The following is a 24,724-nucleotide window of genomic DNA, read 5'->3' as shown; positions in this document are numbered from 1 at the left end:
CCTGCATTTCCTGTTGATTGGGAACATTAGGAAGAACTAGTTCTTCTTCATTTCCAGTAATGAACTCCCATTAGCCTTTTCCCATAAGGAAATTCGTCATTCTAAACTTCCATGCCTGGAAGTTGTTCTTGTCGATCTTTTCAGTGACAATCTGTGAAAGAGAATCAGATGCCATTACAGAACACTGCAAAATATTCTGTCACTGCAAAAAACACAGCTTTTGCCTCACACGGGCAGATCTGCAAAACTAACAAAAGTGGTATTTGACCACACAATCACTTCCTAGTGACGATTTTGCATCAACAGGCAACAAGCATGATTCTGCAACTCCCAATATCTCTGCACACAGACATACGATGCAATTTCTACGGCAACTTTTCACCGACCAGCAAAGCAGTGGTCGCACAGCAAAAAACAGGGCCTTTTTCTGAGTGCCTGCAAAGAACTTCTGCCTTCAAAACGGGCCCCAAAATGGCCTATACTGCCCTCTTGCCACACCACGAAGGGCGTCTCAATATGAAACAGTGCACTCTTGCACTTCCGGCTGTGCTACCTGCAGAGATTTGCTCCCAAACTCGAAAAAGGAAAGCAACACTGGTCCTCTTACCAGGACAACGCGAACTTGGTTTGCTTTCTTGAGCTCCTTACCACGAACAAGGCTCTGATACCATGTGAAGATAGTGGTAGAGAGGGAAGGAGTCTCACTTGCGGCTTTCTCACATACACAATGGGGGAATACACACACAAGTGGAGGCAGAAAACAGTTTTCCTCTTCTTAGTTGTCTAAGCCAAAAGAACTCAAGTACAAAGAAATAGAAGAACCCTATATGTGGGTCTCAAACCAAACTCAACTAACTATATGTGGGTCTCAAACCAAACTCAACTAACTAAGGTGGCATACTAACTGAGCCACGAACTAGAGTAGATAAGGATAGCTATCATCCAGCTATTATTCGTGGGTGGTGTACCAACTGCATCTGCAGCTAACAAGTCAGTGACATAAATGCACAACGGTCACCCTGGCATATCGCGAGTGGAGCTCGATATCTCAACAACCCAGTGATGTCCATCCATCCGTTTCAGAAGTGGGGAGTAGATTTTGTCGGGCCCTTGCCCATAACTGCTCGCAAAAAGAAGTATCTTTTGGTAGCCACTCAGTATGTCACTAAGTGGGCTGAAGCTATCGCCCTCCCCGTTGCAAATGGTAAGGCAATTTCAAATTTCATATTCAAACGTATCTGCACAAGGTTTGGGACACCCATGGAAATTCTTTGACCATGGGAGTCCATTCTTAAATGAGGCAGTGGAGTTACTCATGAATCACATGGGTATTGATCATCACACTTCTAGCATCTATTATCCAGCATCCATGGGTCAAACAGAGCGGACCAATGGCCTCCTTTGTAAAACCATGGGAAAAATGGCCACAAGAAACAGGAGCCAATGGGATTAGAAGGTCACAGAAGCCGTATGGGCTTACAACATCACCCATAAAACATCTACGGGTCACACTCCTTTTGAATTGGTATATGGTACTAAGGCCATTTTACCACTAGAGATAGAGATTCCAGCTTTGAGATTGGCACAAGAACAGAGGATGACAGAAGATGAACATGTAGAGGCTCGATTGGTGCAACTTGAGAAGCTAGTTGAAACCCGACGCCTTGCCCTACATCAAACAGAGATCCAAAAGAATCGACAAAAGGACTGCTTGGATGCTAAGATTCGCAAGGGATGGGAAAGACACTTTGTTGAGGGGGATGTTGTGCTATGCTTTGATAACAGATTGGACCACCAAATGGATAAGAAGTTTCTACCACTATGGGCCGGTCCATACAAAGTCATCCAGGAACGTAGCAATGGGTCTGTACAAGTTCAGGAGCTGCATGAACCATATGGCAAGAAGGTGATCAACAAGCGTAACCTCAAGCCTTTCTTTGTGCGTGATGGACCAGGCATGGAAATGCTGTGCATTTCCTGCCTGGGGGGGGGGAACTGTTATGGATAAATTTGTCTAAGGAAAAAGGCATTAATATGTGTGTGTGTTTGTATGTGTGGCAATAGTATAATAAAATATGGTGTGCATAGGGCCCAAGGTTGAGGTGGCAGGGCATGACCATGTGCCACCCTTCCACGTAAGAGGACCCATAAGGTGTGTTGTACATAATCCATGGTAGTAATATTATAAAATGTAAGGTGGCATGGCTCCTCCATGTGCCACCCCTCCACCTAGGCTGCATTTAGTGAGATATGGCTCAAAGTCCATGGGAGAAGTAATATAAAATAGGTGGAGATGGATATTATATTGGGTTATTCCCTCCATATAGCATAGGCCCATGTGGGGGAGGTATAGATAGTCCAAGGATGCAAGTTAAATAATGGGGAAAGTAGGATGAGGTGGCAAGATTCCTTGTGCCAACCCTCCACTTGTCCTCCTAGAGGTTTGAACATATTACAAAATTGGGAGAGACCAAGGGAGTATCATAGACTTGAGATATGGGGCTTGATTTATGTGGAAAAATGAGGCAAAGGGTTGTCGCACACAATTGAGAGTGTGTAACTGCCTAGCCCACATGGGAGACTTTTCCACACACACCATACATGTGGGAGGATGCATTTATTGGGAGAAAGCCCCTCTCTTGGCTATAAAAGGAGGGGGCTATTCCTTGATGGGACACGCTCATTCTTGTAAAGCCACCTAGCTAGTACTTTGATTTCCCCCTTCCCTTCCTTTCAAATAAAGCATGGTCCTCTCCCTTGATGTCTCCATCTTTACATTCCTCCTCCCATCATGTACATGCTTCTCTTCCCCCTCTCCCTTTCCCCTTGTGTCATAGTCTCCCTCTTCATTCCCTCCCCTTCTAATTCCTTTTCCCCTCCCATGATAACGCTTTGCCCTCACGTTCTCCTTTCTTCTATGGCCCTCGAGCGTCACCACGCTTAGCCTCTAGCCTCTAGTCCTGATTTCTTTTCTGGCTAATAGTAATTAATGGCATTTCTTTTTGTACACCATATAGACGAGCAACAGCAGAAGTTCCAGAGTAGTTCTTTTATTGGCTTCAGTTGTAGATGTAGTAACAGTTCATAGGGTCGTTTTCTTGGCTTTAGCCTGTAATGAGATGCACACGATTCTAGAAGCTGCGTGACGGTTCAGAGTATTCGAAAGGTAGTGTCAAGATTCAGAGTATTCAAGAGGCAGCATGATGATTAGTACGATTGTTCATATTTGTATGTGTGCTGCAAATGTTTGGCTCAAGTTCCTCGTCCTTTGAGTTAGAATCACTATCACTTTCTTGGGTGAAGAGATCCGATGATAGAACATTCAGGAGCCAGTCTTGTCCGCACCTTTTGGCCAGCTCACCTTCCTCCGCTAGCACTAGTCCTCCATCGGTTTCAATCCGCACAGTGGGAGAGCTCCAATCTGTGCATTGAGTGTTCTTGATCTCTTCAGGGTAATGTAACTTCAAGTAGTCAAGCAGCTCTTGTGTGCCAAGTTGCTCCTAAAGTTGCGTGCTCTTGAAAACATTATAGAGGCAACTTGATGATTCAGAGTTTTCGATTGGCATTAGCTTGACATTCTTGTAACTCATCCTTGTTGCTTCGATGGCCATGCTATTGATGCTCGTAATTTGAGCTGCTACGCATGGGCGATTGCCAACAACCTCAAAGTTTTTTGTACTACAAAATTGATCCATTAAATTTTCAAAAATGCAAAATACTATGTACAAAATACAAAATCATACATTTCTAAAAACAAAGTACCATGTGCAAAATGCAAAGTGCTATGTCCTATATCCCAAACTCAAATTGCTACATACTATATGCAAAATGCTATGTGCAAAATGCAAAATCATATGAACCCAAGGAAGGGCACGTTCCTTGCTCTTATAATTTTTAGAGAGGAAATATGCCAACTCTCCCCCCACATGAATGTGTGGTTAAGTTTATTTGTTTATGTGTTGGATATAAAGTGCTATTTGCTAAATGCAAAAATGCTAGTTGATCAATGCTAAGTGCTAATTCTAAATGCAAAATGATATGTACAAAATTTATAGTGCTATATCTCAAATTCAAATTGCTACCAAATATATACAAAGTGATAAATGAAAACTACTATATCCCAAATTCAAATAGCTACAAATATATGCAAAAATATATATGCTAAACACAAACTCCTATGTGCAAAAAGAAAGATCTATTTACTATGTTCTATATTTGAAATGCTATATCCTACATTCAAACTCCTATATGCTATATTCAAATTAGTATCAACATAAACTAGAGACGTTATAAATTTTGAGTGAAAAATATAAAGTGTTAACAACCTTGATATTTTGTTTGCAGATTATTCGAATTGGTGAATTTGAAGTCATTTTTAATGCTCTCATCCATAGCGGGAATATAAAGTAGGTGCTTCTATTTCAACATATAATTTACTTTACAAATATGAAAAGGTCTCTTATTGAAAGGAGAGAACGTGCTTCCTACATTAGCATAGAAAACAAGAAAAGACAATTACAACCGAGTTTCTCCTCATGGCTATTCATCAATAAATTTCTAAAAGAATAGAACCAAATTACTTCTCAATATATTTCGAAGATGCAATATTGTGTATATTGTGGTAGAATAGAATTTAACACAGGTTCTTTTACAAAGTTAAAATCAGTAATATCACTACTAGAATCAAGCATAACACCATATGACTTATCCAATATGTTCATAAGTTTGCATGTAGAAAATGGCATAGGACATAGATCAAAAATGGCTTGTAAAGCATGCATAGATAGTCCATTCAGAAAGTTGTACTCGGTTCCCTATGATCCAGACTATTTACAAAATGTATTAGGTGCAAACATATTTCAAATGCAAATGCTTTCTATAATCGATATATCCCTAAACGTTTCTAAAGGTATTACATCTTTAGCAACAGGTATACTACAAAGGAGATCGATGTTGGATAATCCACTAATATGTTGGAATCGCCAACAAAGATTCTGTAGTAACTCAACAAACTTACTATCAACAACAAAACATGTTCTAGCGTTTAACTCTAGAACAAACCCCATATTTAAAAAATACTTGACAATGTATGAACGACCGCATCCAAAACTAGGAGTAAGTGTTCTTTCTTCAGAAGTTATTTCTGATATTCTTGAAAGACACTCTGCTGACTCACCATTCGATCTTATGAAAATTGCACATGAGGACAACTACTTGTCATTACTAGAACAAATCAACATGCTACCTACAACTCATCAATTCAAAAAAAATACATCACATGAAGTCGGGACAATTGTACTTCGTGATTCAACAAGAATTATTGAGCATCATCTCATAACATCTATGGAAGGTCTGTCTATTCCTCAAGATTGGGCACTCATTGGCTATGTGGTTGTCCATACAGTGTGGGCACCATACATTCTCTCTTCTTGGGTACTATGGTGGTTGAGAGACACACAAGTTTTGTCTATGACCTGCATCATTTCTTCCTTCACCCTTAAGGCCATGGCTTCCGCTCGGCGGTCCTCAGTGATGTAATCCTTTGTGGAAGTGCTTCCAATCTATAGGAAGATTTCTTGCCACGATGACTTGATTTATAGTTATCATTGTTGCTATCAGAATTGGTCATGCCATCCTACATGTCAATTATAGCTTCATGAGTGTTGTTGAAGTGCACATAGTTACTCACTTTTTTCATATATTTGCATATGGACTTTTTCAGCCTAGAGATGAACCATGAAATGAGGGGAACACACTTGGCTATTAATCTTTTCATTCTTCTAAAGTATGTTTTGACCTTCTCTTTTTTTCCCATTTCCATATTTCTTAGTCGGAGGGCAGGGTCATCTTGTAGCCTTTTGGTTTGGAACCTTCTTCTGAACTCCTCGGATAGTAGTGCCCATGGGGCTCTTTCTTTTACAAGAAGGTCTAGGTACCATTTCGAGGCTTCATCGGGTTAAGGACATGGGAAACCAAGTGGCTTTGGTTTCATTTGATAGGTCGCCTCCAGCACAACATGCTACGTTGAAGATTTGAATGAATTTGACAGGATCCCTTCTTCCATTGTACTTTGGCATCTCCAATTTACCAAAATGTCTTCTTCCATTGTTGTTGTTGTTGTTTTGTCATTGGTCGAAGAAATATTCGTGATACAGAGCATCATTTCTTCATCCCTTCAGTCCTCCATGCTGCTTGTCGATGGGGAGGTTGAATTCCTAGAGAGCATCGAGGGTAGAAGAAAGTTCCAGGAAGTAGGCAGGTGCTAGCCTTCATCCAATCTTAGGTGCATACACAATGTTTAATTATTTCCTTCAATTGAGTGCATATGACTGTGAAGTTCGCAATTGGTTTCGACTTCATAGCCCAAAAAATACTGTTTTCTTTTAGTTAGCTTATGGGTTGGGTCTTGCAATTCCCTGTCTGTCCAAGTCCAATGTTGAAGATCCTTAGTCTACAACTAAAGATCTTGTATAGAGTTGTGCAATGCAACAATGGTACTCTTTCCCAAATGTGCTAATTGTTCTACTTGAGCTATGTACACCTCGCTTGCTTGCATGGCCATTGTTTGAGCATGGTTCAATCAATTGCAGTAACCAAGTAATCCAGCATGTCCATCTCCAACAAATTGAACAAGATTATGCATTGTATGAAAAGGGAGGTTCTTTTGGTTGGCAAGGTTCATAGGATATAAGGTTCCTTCCAACCAAAATTCAAGATGCTTGTTTCCTTGCAAACAAAGACTATGGAGCACATATTAAGACTTTCCATAGATTTGTGCACTTGCCACTGAGACTTCTAGTGTAAGGTCACATGGTACTTGTTAGAGATGTCCTCAAATGGTGCCATGACTAGTCACAGTGAGCAGAGAGAGTGTGGGAGCCCTTGATAGAAGGTAAGGTAGGAATGAGGAGGAGGGATGGAACATGAGGAAGAAGCAATAAGGGAGAAGAAGTGAGCATGAGAAAGAGGGAGGTGGAGCAAGCACATGCAGGAAGGAGGAGGAAGGAGCAAACAATAGCAGGCATGAGTAATAAGACATGAAAAGAAAAAAGTACTTGGGGAAAGGGAGGACGTGGACATGTGGGAGGAGGTGGAAGAGCATGCAATTGGAGGAGGAGGAGGGTTGCACGAGAGAGGAGGAGGCCCCCTCCCATGGTTATGTGTAAAAGTGACATTCCCACAACCCAAACTAGGTAGGGAGTTTGCTTTAGGCCCCTAATCCTCCCCTATTTCATTCTTGACGAGACTCTTTTGAGACCCCATTTCTCCCCTTATAATACCACAAGAGATCTCAAATATGGTGGCCTCCTTCTATACATGATATTTTTACACAAAGGGGGCCACTCTTCCAATGGTGGCAACGAGGGAGGAGGTTTGGATGCACTCTTATAGTAGACATCACACATTACATCATTCATGATACAAGTTTTGTTTAGAAAAGAAGTATCCTTGAAAATATTCACTTTCTATGAGGTGACATATTGGCCACAACAAGAGTCTCAAACTCTCACGATGCACCTTCTAAAGTTTAAGATGGCATATGATAGAGTGGATTAGGCTTTCTCAGAAGGTATTGTGCAATTGTGGGAATTGAATCTCGACATTGTGTGAAGCAATTCCAACCAACTCCTCATTTTGAGAAGGGAATGCATTATGAAACAAGACTGTCCTCTAGCCTCCTTTTTATTCTATTTCTTGCAAAAACTCTAGGATATTTCATTCATAGGAGGTTGCACCTCCCAATCTACCGAGATGAGGAGCTTCTGAATTCAAAGTTTAAAGATGGTACAACTGTCCTCTAAAGGGAGCATAGTTTACTTGTATTACTTATCATTAAATCACATTCGAGGATTGCGCACCACCGACTTAACTAGCACTATCCTCAATCAAGAGGACTATATCCTTGGGCATAGGACACATACCAACCATGCATAATGGGACAGTGGCCCCACTAGATCTATGGGCACATGGCGTCCACATCAAGCCATTTACAAACAGTAACAAGGAAGAGTTAGAAGATTGATGAATCCTCGATGGGAGGGACTTAGATGGTGGTTACAGATGCCATACAGAATGTTGGACAAGCCAACTCTCTAGGACAAGCGTTTCCCTAAAAAATACTTAGTAGCTTATCACTACAAGTAATGTGCAGATGGGATCCATAATTCGCCATCTTGCTTTTGCAAAAGGTCCTACGGGTTGAGTCAGAGGCGATTGACAAAGATCCCCCTTCTGTGCAGTCAATTGCAAGGCAACTAGCTTTTTCTCAACGCCTCACACACTACTAACAGTTCATTTTGTGTTTCAAGTTTTGATACAAGACAATTCTCTCTTTGCATGGGTGGCTGCCTGCATGTGGGGGCGGTAGGCCACCACTAAATTGCATTTGTAGCTTCAAAACCACCAATGTCTATTTTTTAATATAGTTAACTTCGCTCTAATACCCAAAGAAACCGGGAAAAAAGAACAATAATCTGCATTTGTGCATGGTAGCACTGTTTGAAATATAGCAACAATGAAGAGAAATACATTTCTTTATCACCTTGAAATTTTAAATTCATCATTGCAACTTTGACCTATGCTAATAACGGTTTTGTAAGCAAAATCATAGTACTAAAAACCTTAATGTTTTAGAACACCTAATACTCCAGAAACTACGAAGCATTGTACATGATGCTTCGTGACTCTTTATTGACAGTTTCTTTTCAGCAATACTTTAAAATCACAAATTACTGAAATTCCCCTCGTGGATAATCAAATTCTACTAGTGTTGCAATACATCCCAACTACTCTGGTTTTTCCCAGAGTGCTGTAGGGTTCAGTAATATTTATAAAATCCTTTCTAAGATGAGAAACGAAAAAAAGATTCACCACATATTTTGGGTAAAACTGTAGAACTTTGAATCGTCCTAGATACATAGTGTTTCTTTGTTTACAAAATTATCTAGTGTTTTATGTTCATTTCAATGTTACAAGATTGAGTGTCATTCACTGTCATATTTACAGAATAATTGATCCATGAAGCTGTTTATCAGGACATTATACGCTCTCAGCTTGCAATAGAAATTGAGTCTTCCAGCATGATTGTATTTCTATGACTCATTTTCATATCAGCAAGCTTGGAATCTTCCTCGTTGCTTGTAGACATGCAATTAAAACGATGTCGCATCTTCGTTTCGCCTCTTACATACATCATCAAATGTTGCAGTGAGTAGTCTGACCCTTGCCTTACCCTGTTCAATTTTACAACAGTAGAAAATGAGCTCTGTAGAAGACGCCTACTAGCAACTATAGTTTGATGCGGGTGCCTCTATACATTAATACGAGAGGGAGGCTGAGTAGCATTCAGCATGGAGACAGACATGCTTTCAGATTCAGAGCTGGACCACGAAGTTTTTTGTGGCATCGGACACGTGCACAATCTTCTGCTATCTCTGAACGTTGCTTGCATCTCATACTGACTCGGATTCAGCAATCAAGAACCTGCCTAGAGACAATCAAGATACAATTCTGACTGTCAAAACCGGAGCTCATGTAATCAAAATGATCATCAGTGTATTTTACTGGAAAATAATGATACATTCTCAAAGGCACATAAACGCCAGTGAGCCTCCTTTCAGCTTACACACCAAGATACAGAGTACCATTGAGATGGAGCTCAAAATCTACTCTTACTAATCCACATCCGTTCATGTCCCTGCAAATCTCCATGTTCAAGGCCAATGTCTCGAAGGCTTCAAAACTGTCAGGCATTGAAAACCTTGCGGCACATTCTCAAATAAGTTTTCACCAACAATCATTGCAAAATCATCAAAAATGTAGGGACTTCAATTCTTGTTGCAGATAACATGTTACATCGAAAAAATCTCACAAAAAGCTTCCATGTGGTGCCTTTAGACTCTTGCTATGAATTTTCAAGCATTAATGTGTCCTTCAAGTTGGTTGTCAAGCTGTTTAGGAGGGATTTTCTGCCAAATCCACCTTCACCTTTCCGCATCATGGCAACAAATTCTGTGTAATCTATCCTTCCATCCTACAGGGCAGATGAAGATATGTGAGTATCGCATGTTAGAATGATCAGCCTTACTCTCTACGCAAAGATAATGACTCAAAACAAAAGAGTAAGGATATTTTACATTGTCTTGATCTATTTCTTGAATAAGTTCTTCAAGTTCCACATCTCCCATGTTATGTTCAAGGCAGGCCGCTTGTAGTTCATCCACTGTGATATATCCACTTCCGTCCTTGTCAAAATACGAGAATGCAGCCAACAGATCTTCATCTCGCTGGATCTTGTTAAGATTTAAAGTTGCAGTTATAAACTCTCCATAGTCTATGCTGCCACTTTTGTCAATGTCAGCCTAGACGAGCAAAAGAGTTAATCGTTACAACAAGCAGCAGTCAGTTCTCCAGATACACATGAATAGTTTCCACATGCAGGAAGCTCATAAACAGGATTCTCAAACCATGCAGAAGTCAATAGTGCAGCAGTCATGGCCTACGGATTTATCTATGATTTGGACCTTCCACAACCAAACTAAGTTACAAGCAAATAAGATTCAGCAACAAAGGCCTAAAAACCCGCAAGTAGGAAAGATGCCATTTACAAAATGCCCTCAAGTCAAATGAAAGCTTCTTACTCCTTCCATTAGGGTTTGAATCTCATTGTCCCTGAGACCAGAGCCCAGCCTCTCCAATCCAATCTTTAGTTCATCAAATGTGATTGTACCACTGTTATCTGTGTCTATCATTTTAAATATCTCCTTTAATCCAGCAATCTCTTCTTCTGATAACCTCTCTGATATCACCTATACAAACACAGACACCAGCAAAGGAAAAACTTTTGATGACTTACTGCCACAAGCCATTTATCAAGTTATCACCATACAAAATCACACAGACTCAAAAAGAGGAGGTACCCGCAATGCTATCTTTTTCATCTTATTCATTTCCTTGAAATGTTTCATCCGAGAGAGAATCGCGGGATCTAGAGGACGGTCTGGAGCAACACCATCCACCTGAATCCATGGATGACCTGGTGGAGATGTAGCCATCAGAAGAGGCACTACGAAAATGCGAGCTGAAAGAATGTATCTATGCTGATACCAGACAGTTCAGTGTTCTTACATAAAACCTGGTGTGCAGTAAAGCGTTTCGCAGGATTGGAATTAAGCATATTTCTAATCAGGTCCTTTGAGCTTTCTGATATCTGTGGCCATGGCTGTGAATCAAAATCTAGGACACCCTTCAGCACTTGCTCGAAAATCCCTTTCTCCGTTTCTATATGCAAAAAAGGACGTGTGAGTAACACGCAACTTAAACTGGCACACCGAAACTTTCATAAGAACACTCAGACATCTTTTTGCAAACAGGCTATCATCACTAAGGCCCTTAACACAAACATTAAGCTAATTTAACAATGAGTCCCAAAAAGTCTCCAAATGGTATTGGCTAAAGGACAGCTGAATCATGACTCATTTGTTTCTTTTGCTTCATAATCATATCCGTTCAATGCTCCGCTTTTAGTAGTTTCCTGTTATGTTCAAACACAGGTAAATCCTCATTGCTTGACCCCCTCAAAAGCATGGCCTCTATGATAGCATACATACTTGCGAAGATAAGTAGAAAATGGCTAATGAGAGAACTGAGTGATAAGCTCCAAATAACCAAATAGGTGCACAGATAAACCCAGGTAAAGATCTAAACTTCCAGCTAAATAGGTGCACAGATGAACTAAGATCAAGATCTCACCACCAGCTAAACCCGAACACTAAGTTCCTGCCACCACTACTGATAGATAGCCTCTGAGAATCTATTATTCTAAATAGCCTTTTCCATTTGAGATTCCATTCCATTGCACACCCATCTACATAAACTAGTAGCAGTGTCGGACAATTCTAGCCTTCTCTCAATCCAATAAAATGACACTCGAAAATAGCTTAGCTCTACTGATCTTCTCAACAAGAACACAGCAGCCCACAGTAGCAGAATCTTCACTCCCACTTCCGAAGCAAAGCTATCCATGTCACATAGCCTGGCATGAAACCAAAAATATATGCAAATTGTGCAAGTTCGTCCAGCCCACTCCTCAATGCTACAATTGATGTTTATTCCATGAATCATCCAAGTGGCTGTGGTTACAACCCACGCAGAGTTGTAGATACTATACTGCTGGAGTCTCTTCATCGCCCATGTATGTGTCTAGGTTAGCAAGTCAATAGTTTCACAGTCACCACTGCAACCAAGAACCTGCAAGGACTTGTGCAACAACAACAACTTCTCCCGCCTGGAACATGCAAGAGAAGCAGTGATTATGTGAGAGCCAGTTTGGCTATGACAGATGCAGAAATTGCTACAGTATTACCAAAATGGTGCAATAAGCTAGAGGAACCTAAGCACCACCTATGAATAGTCAATCTCAGAGAAAACCGGTAACAGAGCTATACTATCCACAGGAGTCTCCACATTGCAAGAGGAATAACAGCTCATCCAAACACGCTGCCATGCTTCAACTAGCACAACAATGTAATAAAGGCACCTGAAACTTGTTGGAAGCACAGAGATAGTGAGTCACATCATAGGCTTTGATACTATGAGGCCTTTTAAATTGAGAGAGCTCAAAATGAAAGTTTACACGGGATTATTCAAGTGCCCCTCCCATTCATTGTACTCCACGCTTTGACGTGACATCCTCTCTCTCTCTCTCTCTCTCTCTCTCTCTCTCTCTCTCTCTCTCACTGTTTTTTTTAGTGAAATCTTTTATTTCCATGTGGGAAACCCCAGAAAGAGGTAAAAACCCACCAATAGGTACAAAGGAAAAATTTACAAGTAAAGCCTCAGAGAAAAACTCATGAGGCAGCCCAGTAAAAAGTTACTAATCCACTGGAGGAGAATCAAACAAAAGATCCTCCAGTTTCACACACACAATCACACACATATTTCATCATGCTGCTATCGAAACTCATCTCTCCATATCTGCCCTTCTACACTTACATTGGTACTCCTTTTCCTTATCCCATTGTGCTACTACCTTCTCCCCATCTATGGTACCAGAGCCCTTTCTTTGTCCTTAAGCCTACTTAGCACCTCCTTTCCACCCATCAGCCCATTCTTATTTCTTCTACCTAAGAAATCTTCTCGATGCATTGAATGGACACGGAATCAATTACATTGAATTGGGAACAAAATGAAGCGTGGGAGCAGCGTTCAGAATCTCAAGTAGCATTGTCATAATCTTGGCTCCACTGCAGCAATGTCAACTCTAACGCGAGAATGGAAGCTTCAAGTCCTTGCTCCGATCTAATCAATATTTGTAGCAGGGAGAAAACCTAACTCACTCTCTCTCCCGCTCACTACTACCTGAATTGAGAGAATAATGCACTCAAAACACAAGTGGAACTGTTGGAGTGACTGTGTGAGTCTGATGGAATAATATAATGGGCCTCTGAAGAGGGAAATAAATAACTGAATAAATGAATGCCCAATAGGGCTGAATACAAAGGAAAGAATAGATACTGTATGGAGGGGGAAACCCTCACTGCAAAAGACTAGAGAAGTACTATGTAAAGGGAACTAAACCCTCACTGTAGGAACTGTGAACTACTGAAATAAGGAGCTGCTCTGATGCAGACTCCTGCTGCTGCTGTCCGGAGCTGAACTGGGACCTATAGATGTGCCTGTACATGCCACGGATGGGGCAGATCTGCTGCTCCCTGAACCTGGCTGAACAGCTGCCAATCCCTACTGTGCTGGCTAAGAACTGATGCCCCAAGCCACCTCAAATGTGGATGGAATGAAGGGCCAAGGGGCTGCCCTTATATAGGCCCCCTTGGGCCCTGAGATACCCGACCCAGGCCTGCTCTGATAGCCGACCTAGGCCAGAATCTGCCCAACCAGACAGGCCGGGCCTGTGCAGTCACCAACTGCCACGTGGCTGCTGATGTGACACTTGTACAGCACCCCTGCTGGCTGCTGCAGGTGCTGCTGACGTGTCCGTTGCAAATGCTGACGTGTCTGCTGCTGCTGTTGGATGCTGACGTGGCCTGGCTGTGCTGTATTAACGTGGCCTGGATGTGATGACATGGCTGCCTGCTGACGTGGCTGCTGTCACAGCTGCTGACATAGCAATCCAGCATTTCATGGGCTGAGGATGCCAGTGATATCCCCCCTCTGCTGAAACTCAAACTAGGGTATGAAGAGAGCCTCCCAATAAGATGTGGCCAGCTGTGGAATGCCTGGCTCATAAATCCTAATCTGATGGAACTGGATAACTGGCTCATGAATCTTGATCTGATGGAACTGAACCCCAAGCTGCTACCCTGACTTTTAGAAAGGATACTTGCTGCGGGGTGATGATCTAGGAAGATGTTCAATGAGATGCTCCTCCGGTCGGACCCGTGATAGGGACGGAGGGATACTCGTCATGAAGAAAACACCCTGGTCCTGCCTTAGTACTATGACCTACTGGGGGGTCTTGACTCGTGCCCTTTGAATTGCTGAAATCAAAGGTCTAGGCGGAACATCCCTAAGCTAAGAGATGAACTTTGCCCCATAGCCTGGGAGCTTGATATCCAAGCCCTGGTTCTAATATTCAGGTCTGATTTCAGACTAGTGCCACCATTGTGTCCCCAAGATGATATCATCTGCCTAGGTGGGTGCGACCCTGAGTTACCGCCTGTCTACCCACCTAAGATCTTTAGAGTGGGTGAGGTGACGCCCATGTTGCTCTCCACCTGCTCTCCTGAAAATGCGCCATTCAAGGCAATGGTATCCATTGGCGTGAGAGTCAAGTGCGCCTGCTTGGCTGCTTTGGTGGAAATAATATGATCGAAACTCCATCAATCTGCAAGGATGAGGTCTGACCACCAATCTAGTCACAGACCTAAAACATTGTGGGATACTTTAAAGGCTTCCCCATCCGCTGATCTTCGAACTCCTCAATGACCATTGATATTATCCCCATAGGAGTTGAGGCTGTGGATGAACCACTTGATGTGGCTCCTTCTACCTAGTGCTTCTTGAAGTGCGGGCAATCTTGCTTCTTGTGGCCCTACACATGACAATGAAAGCACCGGTTCTCTTTGGCTAGATTGCTCATGTCGTTGCCCCAAGAACCCGCCATAGCCATTGCTATCTTTCCTCATCCAACTCTTCTTCTACTGCCCAATCCCACCATCACCTAGTGTAGTGGAATCCTAGGACTTTTTTCTTTTGGATCCTTGACCCTTGAGCATGAGCTCAAAATTCTGGGCAAGCTCATATGCACCTTCATAATCATGTGGTCTGAAACTTCTGGCATACCACTAGATGTCTGTATGCAACCAATGGAGAAACGTATCCGGCTTCTAGTGTTCCTCCTGCTGCAACTGTATGGATGCCTAAGTAAACCGGTTGCCGTAAGAGTTCACCATCTCTATGTCCCCCTGGTGCATCTCAAAGATCGGACTCTGCCGTCTGTCCAAGTATTGAGGTAGTAGGAACCGGGATCTAATATCTTTCACAAACTCCGTCCACCCATAATGAGGTGTCTCCTCGCCTGCATCATAGTGGTCCTTTCACAATTGTGCCACCAGGTGACTGCCTCGCCTGTGAGGTGCATCGATGCGAGAATACGACTTTCGTTGTCATTCGTAGGCACAATTGAAAAATAGCTTTCAAATTGGTTGAGCTACGAGTCCCCACTGGTGTTGGACTTGACACTAGAACTCATGGTGTCCTAACAGATCATAGGACACTCAAATTCTTCCTCACTCAGCCAAATTTGTCATATAAGAAAAAGAGGTGGTTGCAGCTCATCCTATGATTTTGGCATTGAGTACAGAAAGGGGAAGGAAAATGTAGTTGCATATGCCTTGTCCAAGATGTAGGCTTGCAATTTGTTTGCTATCTCTACCATATATCAAGAGTGGATTCATGACATTCAGGAAGAGTATATGCAGAATTCTAAGGCAGCTCCCATATTTTCAGAGTTACAGAAGCCTTCTAGCCAGGGTCATCCGGAATTCAAATTGCATAATGGGTGTTTGTGGTGCAAGGACATGATTTAATTTAGTGCCAGACTCACAATATAGACAGCTGGTTTTTCAAGAAATGCACTCCTCTCCCATGGCTGGACATGCAGGTGTCATTGAGACATATGAAAGAATCAAACAGAGCCTTATCTGGGAAGGCATGTGGTAGGATGTGGTTAAGCACGTGGCTGAATCATTGCCTTGCCAATAGAATAAAGTGGACAGCAAATTACCTGCAGGTCTCTTGCAGCCATTACCCATTCCAGAGAGGATATGGGACAGCATCTATGTTGTGGTGGATAGAATGACAAAACAGGCCCACTTCATACCCACGAAGACCCCCTATTCAGCATCACATGTTGCTTGGCAATTCATTGAGCATGTCTTTAAGCATCATGTCTTCCCTCAAGAAATTGTCAGTGACCATCTTGAGACTAATGGACAGTTGAAAAGGGTGAACAAATGGGTGGAGGAATACTTGAGGCACTTTTGTCATGATACTCAGAAGTCTTGGGATAGATGGTTGGCACTTGCTGAATTTTGCCACACCAGTACCAAGCATCTTTATATTGGCATGAGCCCATTTGAGGCAATGTACGGATGCAAGGCTAGAATGCTCTCTTCAATTGCAAACATGGCTGTGAAAAATCAGCAAGCACGGAATGATTTGGAAAGGATGGATGCCCTTCTACAGTTGGCTAAAAGGAATATGCACGGTGCCCAAGCCAAGCAGCAGAAGTATGCGGATGAACATAAGAGAGATCTGTCTTTCAAAGAGGGGGATTATGTGCACTTGTGTCTCCATAAGAACCGTTATGCCTCGCTAAAAGGAAATACCAATACAAAGGTTGCTCATAGGTATTATCGCCCTTACAAGATCATCCGCAAGGTTGGAGAGGTAGCCTATCAATTGGAGGTACCCAGTAGATCCATGATGTTTTCCATGTATCCTTGCAGAAACCACATGTGGGACAGCATGTGCATGTCCAACCTGAGTTGCCACCCATGGATGAGGAGGGTCACATTCTCTATATTCTAGAGCACATCGTGGGTTTCAGATATCACGTGCTCCGCAAACAGGGTATACATCGAGTACCTCATCAGGTGGAAGGGAATCCCTAAAGATGAGCAGCCATGGCAGCTAGAGAGCATTGTCCACGGCTACCCCTATCTTCTTCCAGAATTATCATCATATTGCTGCCTTGCAACAGCCAGTATATGTAATTTTGAGGGAAAAATTCTATGGGAAGGGATGGCTGTAATGAAGGTGGGAAAATGAGGGGAAAATAGGGGGAAACTGGTGGGAAACTACTTGGATCTAAGGGGGCTTCCTGCTGCCTACGTGCCTACCTTATCCTCTCTCTCTCTCTCTCTCTCTCTCTCTCTCTCTCTCTCTCTCTCTGCACCTGCATAGCCCTCTCGTCCGTTTGTCGTCCGCTCATCCGCTAGTCGTCCATTCGTCGCTGCTTCCTAGTTCTTGCTCGTCGTTCGTCACTAGCTTCTTTCTCATCGCCTTTGTGCTAATCTCTCTCTCTCTCTCTCTCTCTCTCTCTCTCTCTCTCTCTCGCTCTCTCGGTGCAGCTGTGTAGCTCTCTCCACTTGTAGCCAATTCTAGATAGCCCGTCGTCGCTTGTAGTCAGCCCGTCAACTTCTCTGTCAGAGACTCTCTCTCCGTCCCCTAACCCCGAGCTGGGATTGAGCCCCGAACCCAAACTGGGTTTAGCTTCAGCCACAGGGTGACTTTTAGATATGGTTCAAATGGAATGGCCTGACCTATCTTCGAAATCTCCCTCTGCTGTAACCACCCCAATATCACCAACTTCTATGAGGAAACCTCTTTATTCCTCAGTTGCCAGGACACCAAGACATACTATTGAGGCGGTTTTGACCAACCTATCCTTGGACATTACAATCAGATTTATTTTCTACAACACGTGAGAGATCTACAAAGATGCTCTCACAGCTCGAGTACAGGCTCTCGAAGGATCTGGTAAACAGGACATGGCTGATGAGGCAATGCAGACATACAAGGCTTCCCCTCCTGAGTCCTAACCCTCAACTACTTTCTACAGTGAAGGATCTTGTACAAGCTGAGGTACAAAACATTAAAAAAGAAGTGATTGTAGAGGTAGACACAAAGGCAAGCAAGACTGATATCCACGCAGAAATCAAGGAACACAAAGCCAAACGAAGATCAGGATTGGGGGGCTTCCGGAAGGTTGGTTCAAGGTTGAGGACTCATACAATGAGACTTTAGCAAACATCAAAGCAGCTACTCCTAGCATTGAATGGATGGGAGATGGTGACAAGGATTCTGTGACTAATATTCATAATTCCAATGGACATGCTGTACTCACAATTAGTTCAAGGGATATACAACTAAAGCTTCTACGCCAATCATACAAGCTGAAAGGTACTAAGATTTGGATAGCCAAAGAACTCATACAAGCCCAACTAGCACAAAAAGCAACAGAACTAGCCAAGGTCAGGGCTGCTAGGAAGGAAGGAAAATGGGCAGTATATCGTGAGGGTATAGCCCTCATCAAGGAGTTTAAACCAAAATCAAAAGACTCTCAGTCTTAAACTGATGTATGGCCGATTATCTCTCTTTTATTTCAGTCTACAATGTAGGTAATCTAACTAACTTGGAGTTGCTCTTTGCACTCCTTGGGAGCTGCCTTGTGCCCTCCTAAATCACTTGTATTAGTTTGGAGGTTTCTTTGCTGTCCCATAGACCTATGGTCTCCCATGGACATTAATAAACTCTCTCTCTCTCTCTCTCTCTCTCTCTCTCTCTCTGTGCCATCTTTGGCTCCCTTTTCCCCAAATCTGTCTACCTCTGCCACAAAAAGTATGCCCAATAGGGCTCAATGCAACTGAAAGAATAGATACTGTATGTAGGGGATAACCCTCACTGCAAAAGACTATAGAGGGAACTAAACCCTCACTGTAGGAGCTGTGAGCTGCTGGAAGATTGCATGAAGGGCCAAGGGGCTGCCCCTATATGGTTCCCCTTGGCCCTTGAAATACCTGACCCAGGCCTGAATCTGCCCGACCAGACAGGCCAGGCCTCTGCAGTCACCGACTGCCACGTGGCAGTCTGACATGGTGCCTGCTGTACGGTGCCCCTCCTGGCTGCTGCAGGTGCTGCTGACGTGTCTGCTGCAGATGCTGACCTGTCTGCTGCAGGTGCTGGGTGCTGACATGGCTGCACTGATGTGGCCTGTGCTGACGTGGCCTGGCTGCGATGATGTGGCTGCTGTCGCAGCTACTAACGTAGCAGTCCAGCATGCCACAGGCTGAGGATGCCCATGACAATATTGCAACCTAAGCAGACCTTCAAGTCTGGTATACATAAGATCATTGTTGTACCTTAGCTACTCATTTCAGAACTAAATATCTGAAAGGACTTTCTCTGCTATGGATACTTGGTTGTACCCACCTATCTCTTTACCTTCCTTGGCTGCCTCATCCAATACATCTCTCTCATGTGCAAGGGTATCCTTTCCTTTAGTCCAGTTTCAGGGGACATCACTGTGGCACAAGACACCCTTGCATCCCTTCTCTCCAACCCATGGATAGGGGGCTGGAGTAATAAGCAGGCCTTCTTGAAGCTCGAGTCCTATTCTCAGCCTTCCTATGCATATATTTATTTATTTATTTATTTTATTTATCTCTTTGGACAAAAGTACAATCCATTAAAAAATAAAGACTCAGTTACCCGCAAGGTGCTGAGAAAGACTAGCTGCCTTGCAGAGCCTTTTTTTTTTTTTTTTCTCTGGACAAAAGTACAATCCATTAAAAAATAAAGACTCAGTTACCCGTACGGTGCTGAGAAAGACTAGCTGCCTTGCAGAGCACACACAAGGTCTTTACGCTAGGGTGGCCTGGCAGAAAATTATTCTTGCACATTAGATGGGAGATTAGATATCATCAATCCAGAGGCCTGGGCTGCAGGTATTTCCTCACAGATTGAAAATTCAGTTCGTTATACAGTCCAAAGTGATGGTTGCTGGCACCTGCTCCAGGCCTACGAAGGGCAATGAGCCGGAGCCTAGCTGCAAGGCAGCTAGTTTCTCTTTCTTCTCAGCATCTCTCACATAGCTGATATTGTATCATTTTCAAAGCATATAATAGAAGATCCTTTTTTCGGAGGGGTTAAGAACAGTACAAACAAAACGGCTTTTAGAATCTTTATACTCACAAACCTCTCTAAAACTTGATCTAGACTGCCAAAAGGACTTCCAAAATCTTATCCCGCATAGATTGAGAGCCTGGAAACTTCTGCTTATGAGCACTGTACATGTTCTGATTTCAGAGGCACCTACATCAGCTAAAATTCCCTCCTAGAAAACCAAAATGATACGAACAGGTCCTTGTGATATAATTGGAAACTCCTGCCTGCTTGCTTACCTGCCCAAAAAGGAGGGACCCCACTGAGTAAGATATATAGAATGACTCCTGCACTCCAAACATCTGCCTGAGGACCATAGGACTTTCTCAAAACCTCGGGGGCCACATAGTAAGCGCTTCCCACCACATCATGAAAGATCTCACCTGCAAATGCAAATAAAATAATCAACAGTTGTACGCTTCTCAAGAACCATATGCTGGACAATAATGATTTAATTCAAATGCAACTAAAAGCTGTGAAGCTCAGTGATCAAACACAAGGATATGCCTACAACACACAGCAATGAAATTTATTGAAACGATACCATGATAAAATGCGCTATTGCTTCTCTTGGGAAATCAATGGAGAGTAAAGATGCCCTCCTTGGCACTTGATGCACTCATGAAACAAAACCATCATAAAAGCTTTTAAAGACCAAGCCAAAGACTTGACCAAAAGCGCAATAAAGAGACAGAAAAAGTGTCGACTTCCTCTATTTTATGAGGTCAATGTAACAGGAAAAGCAACCGATGGTCTCAAAAACTATATGATTCATCTTTGCAAGGTCAACAAGCTCTTCCTTATTGAATCCCCGCCATAACCTTTCTTCCAGTTTCCAATATGCTTCTCATTTATTCCACCATTCCCCAGTCCATGCTCCTGCGTCCTCCCCGTCTTGCAATATCCGCTCTTTTCTCTCATCACTGCCCCCCTTTTCGCTCCTGCGCACACCCCCTCATTGATAGAAACGTCCTAGAAAAGCAAACTGTGCGAGAGAGAACGAAAACCCACAGCACTATTTCAGAGGTTGCTCTTCCGCCACTAAGGTTCGGCCTATCATGCAATCTTGGATAGCGTTTCAAGGCAGCGTTAGAATACAATTTGACACAGGTGACCGTCACTGGAGCTTTTCCATATGACCTATGCTAATCAACTTGCGTTAATTCTGCGGCCACACATTATGGAGATAGGCACCGTCAGACGCAGAATTATCCAATCCTTCGAACGGATTTGTCCAGGCCCAAGGATTAAGAGGCTTCGCTAGAATTTATCTTGTAATGAAGCCTTTCCACCTAAATACGCCTCATTATCTGTATCACGAGTGTGGCGGTAAACATTTACTTCAATCATCAATCAGACCATCTAAATGCTTCCAAAGAGAAAATCTCATTCATGCTTGGTAAATCTGCGTAAATCTACTTTTGAGCAAAGGAATATATAGCTGAAGTAACATACGCTACTCGGCAGAACGAATTAAAGCGTTAAGCAAAATACAGAGTCGACAGGAGTGGAAGGAAGATACTGTATGTCCTCCCGAGAAAGTGCGTCTCAAGAATACAATCACTCTTGTGTAGAATGTGCATTCCCCACTAGAATGAGTGTCAAGATGATACTACCAAAAATCCCAAATACCTGGTTTGAAGAATACGGACAGACCGAAGTCTATTGCTTTCAGAGGGGATTCTTCTTGTTCGTTAAGAAAGAGAAAATTCTCGGGCTTTAAGTCGCGGTGCATGACCCCCAAAGAATGGCACGCTTCCACCACACCCACAATCGTCCTGGTGAGCTCCGCAGCCTGCCGTTCGCTGTAGTGACCCCGCATGACAATGCGATCGAAAAGCTCCCCGCCGGCACAGAGGTCCATGACGAGGTAGACGCAGCCGGCGTCCTCGTAGGCGCCCTTGATGGCGACGATGTGGGGGAGGCCAGAGAGGTGGTGCATGATGCGAATCTCACGGCGGACGTCGTCGAAATCCTCGGGGAAGAGGAGCTTACGTTTGGCGATGCATTTACAAGCGAAGGGGAGGCCGGAGGAAGTCTCGGTGCAGAGGTAAGTGGTACCGAATTGGCCTTCACCCAAGCGACGGCCAAGGGAGAAGAGGAGGGAGAAAGCTTCGGTGGAACGTTGGAGGACGGAGGAGGAGAGGGAGGGGGAGGGAGGCATGGCGGAGGAGGTGGAGGGAGCAGGAGCAGGAGCAGGAGCAGGAACAGGAACAGGGAAAGGGGAAGAAGAGGAGAAATGAAAGAGCTTGTGGAAGATCTCTCTGCTCATACAATTGCCCATTTCCTCCGTTTCTTTCTTTATTGTTCTGTACAGCCTCGTTTTTTTGGACGTAAAACAGAAGCTCCACTCACACAGCAAGCTCGCTCTTCTTACACTCAGCCTCCACTAATAAGCAAGCCCCCCAACTTTAGCAGCTTCGCCTCTTTCTTTGGCCCCCCTCCCTTTCGTACTTTTCCCGCACGTGCACTTTTATAGATTCACATCCATGATCCTGCCACCCTGGCACCCACGTACACACGTCACCTCTTGTGTCGCACCCGCTCAAGAACAAGACGAATTTCACCATTCACGTGAACTGAAGAGAGAGAGAGAGAGAGAGATGGCGCCCCCCCTTGTCTAGAGAGAAGAAAAAGAAGAGCCAAGAGAGAGAGAGAGAGAGAGAGGGGGCGCTTGCCTAGAGAGAAGAAGAGAGAGAGAGAGAGAGAGAGAGGGGAGAGGGAGAAGAAGGAGAAGAGGAGAGTGTAGGAGAAAAGAAAGGGGAGAGGGGAGAGAGAAGAAGAACTAGAATTGCAGAAGGTAGCCTTTCCATCGTTGAATCCTAGCATTTTATAGATAATTTTTCAAGGAAAAAAGCGAATGAGTACGCATGAGACTCGACACAGGGTCCGTTAGGACTTGATCCTCCCTGCAAATGCCAAGGGTGGTCATTTATTATTGATTTCATGATGTCAATATTTTGGAAGTTGAAGTCTAACAAATACATGAATAAGGCAATACAATAACTGATCCACCTTACAGTCAATACAATATTGTCACATGGACTACAATCGTATGAATAAAGGTGTCAATATCTTTTGATCTTGCATCCACCTTGGCTTTCCTTTCTCCCCCCTCGCATCAAGAACATGCATCAAAAGAGAGAAATGTTGTAAGAATTCATATTGAAAACAACCAATTTTGAATGGACGAGCACATGAAAATATTTGTATGATAATATATAATATATGATTATTATAACCACACAGTGTGGAAGACGGTGCGCTTCCTTCCAAAGAGCTTGAAGTGCCTCCTCGAGGTTATGGAGGTGTTTAACGGTGCCTCTGATTCCAAATGTAGCTGCCTCCAGTGTAGATCAAGGACCTAGAGGTGAATCCGATCCCGCAAGATTGTAAGATACCTCAGGGCCCCTCTGGGCCTCGGCATGTCCATTAAACAAAGGTTTGAATAGTTTCTTGATAAACTGAGAACCAAACCAAAAAGTTGGTATGGGTTAAGCCTTGGGTTGAATGCATGGTTTTTGTTGGTACAACAAATTTTGTTGGCTTCAATCATTTATGTTGCATCTATCTAGCATTTTAGCAAAATGCAGTGGCTGGAGGTTGAAAGGCTAATCTTGGATTTCCTATGGGATGAAAAGAATGGGAGGAGGAGAATGCACTACATTCTGTGGGAGCTCATAAGGATTCCGAAGCCACAAGGAGGAATGGGCTTGTCGGATTGTCGCCTTCAAAATATTGCTCTGATAGGGAAATGGCTTCCACACCTGTTGGAGGGGCGAACACCATGGATGGCAATTGTGATGTATTTCATCGAAATATCAAAGAGAAGAGGTGCACATTTGTGGTTGGGACTGGCCTAGCATCATAGGCTAATTTTGGATTTCTCAACTAAAATTGTGGGATTGGTATATGCTTGGAATTAGTGCACTGAGAAGATGACTTGGAAGGGGCGAAAAGGCCTAATCCAGTCGAGTAGAGCTCTGAGGAGAGACAATGAACCCTTCGAACTCCATGATCGATAGCATGTAAGGAGCCTATACAAAAAAGGAATTAAGGCATGAGTGGAGATTTGGGACCCACAGTGTGTCGATTGGGGATGTCAATGGAGTAGCTACAAGCAAGATACGCCTTGATAGATGGGGAGAAGGACCTCTTCCAAGCTCTGAAAGATAGAGTACTATACTCGTGGTGGCCGTCCAATTCGATCTTTGTGTGGGATAAGAAACCTAACCAGTGGTGTCTGGGTAAGACCCCGCTATGTAAAGCATTGGCCAAGAATATCTACAAGCTCCTTGCAAAGAGCGATGCCCACTATGATCTAAATAGAAAAAGGAACCTTAGATGGAGGCCAGCATGGTGGAAAGATCGATTCACTGAAATTTGGAAGGGATGCTTAGTTGGAAAGGCCAGATTCCTATTTTGCTGAAAGCCACAAACATGTGGCTGTTGGTTAGCTAGCCAATAGACTTCATGTAACCGTGGGATGCCTTCGCTATGGAAAATCTATAGAATTCATCTATCACCTATTCTGGAATTG

At 43.3% G+C, this 24,724-nt stretch overlaps 1 protein-coding gene across 2 annotated transcripts; it reads right to left on the bottom strand.

Moving 5' to 3' along the window:
- Positions 1 to 8,914: 8,914 nt before the first annotated feature.
- Positions 8,915 to 22,488, bottom strand: LOC147891072 (calcium-dependent protein kinase 26-like). 2 transcript variants are annotated; one of them, XR_015542553.1, is made up of 8 exons: positions 21,817 to 22,488; positions 20,424 to 20,567; positions 11,128 to 11,280; positions 10,920 to 11,035; positions 10,641 to 10,808; positions 10,137 to 10,361; positions 9,363 to 10,033; positions 8,915 to 9,233 (listed from the first exon to the last, which is right to left on the bottom strand). XR_015542553.1 is itself a non-coding variant. In XM_087389094.1 (7 exons), the coding sequence occupies exons 1-7, from the start codon at positions 22,466 to 22,468 to the stop codon at positions 9,905 to 9,907; spliced, it is 1,587 nt and encodes a 528-aa protein (XP_087245220.1). In that variant the 5' UTR covers positions 22,469 to 22,488; the 3' UTR covers positions 8,915 to 9,904. The 2 variants fall into 2 exon arrangements, 1 of the variants encoding a protein (XP_087245220.1); XM_087389094.1 differs by having other exon boundaries at positions 8,915 to 10,033.
- Positions 22,489 to 24,724: the final 2,236 nt, after the last annotated feature.

This window comes from Dipteris shenzhenensis, chromosome 18 (assembly GCF_047967505.1).
Source record: "Dipteris shenzhenensis isolate YYH24624 ecotype China chromosome 18, Dip_SZ_1.0, whole genome shotgun sequence".
In the NCBI taxonomy this organism is placed as follows: Eukaryota; Viridiplantae; Streptophyta; class Polypodiopsida; order Gleicheniales; family Dipteridaceae; genus Dipteris; species Dipteris shenzhenensis.
Note: the sequence above shows the minus strand (reverse complement) of the source record. Positions and strands in the feature narration are given on the sequence as shown.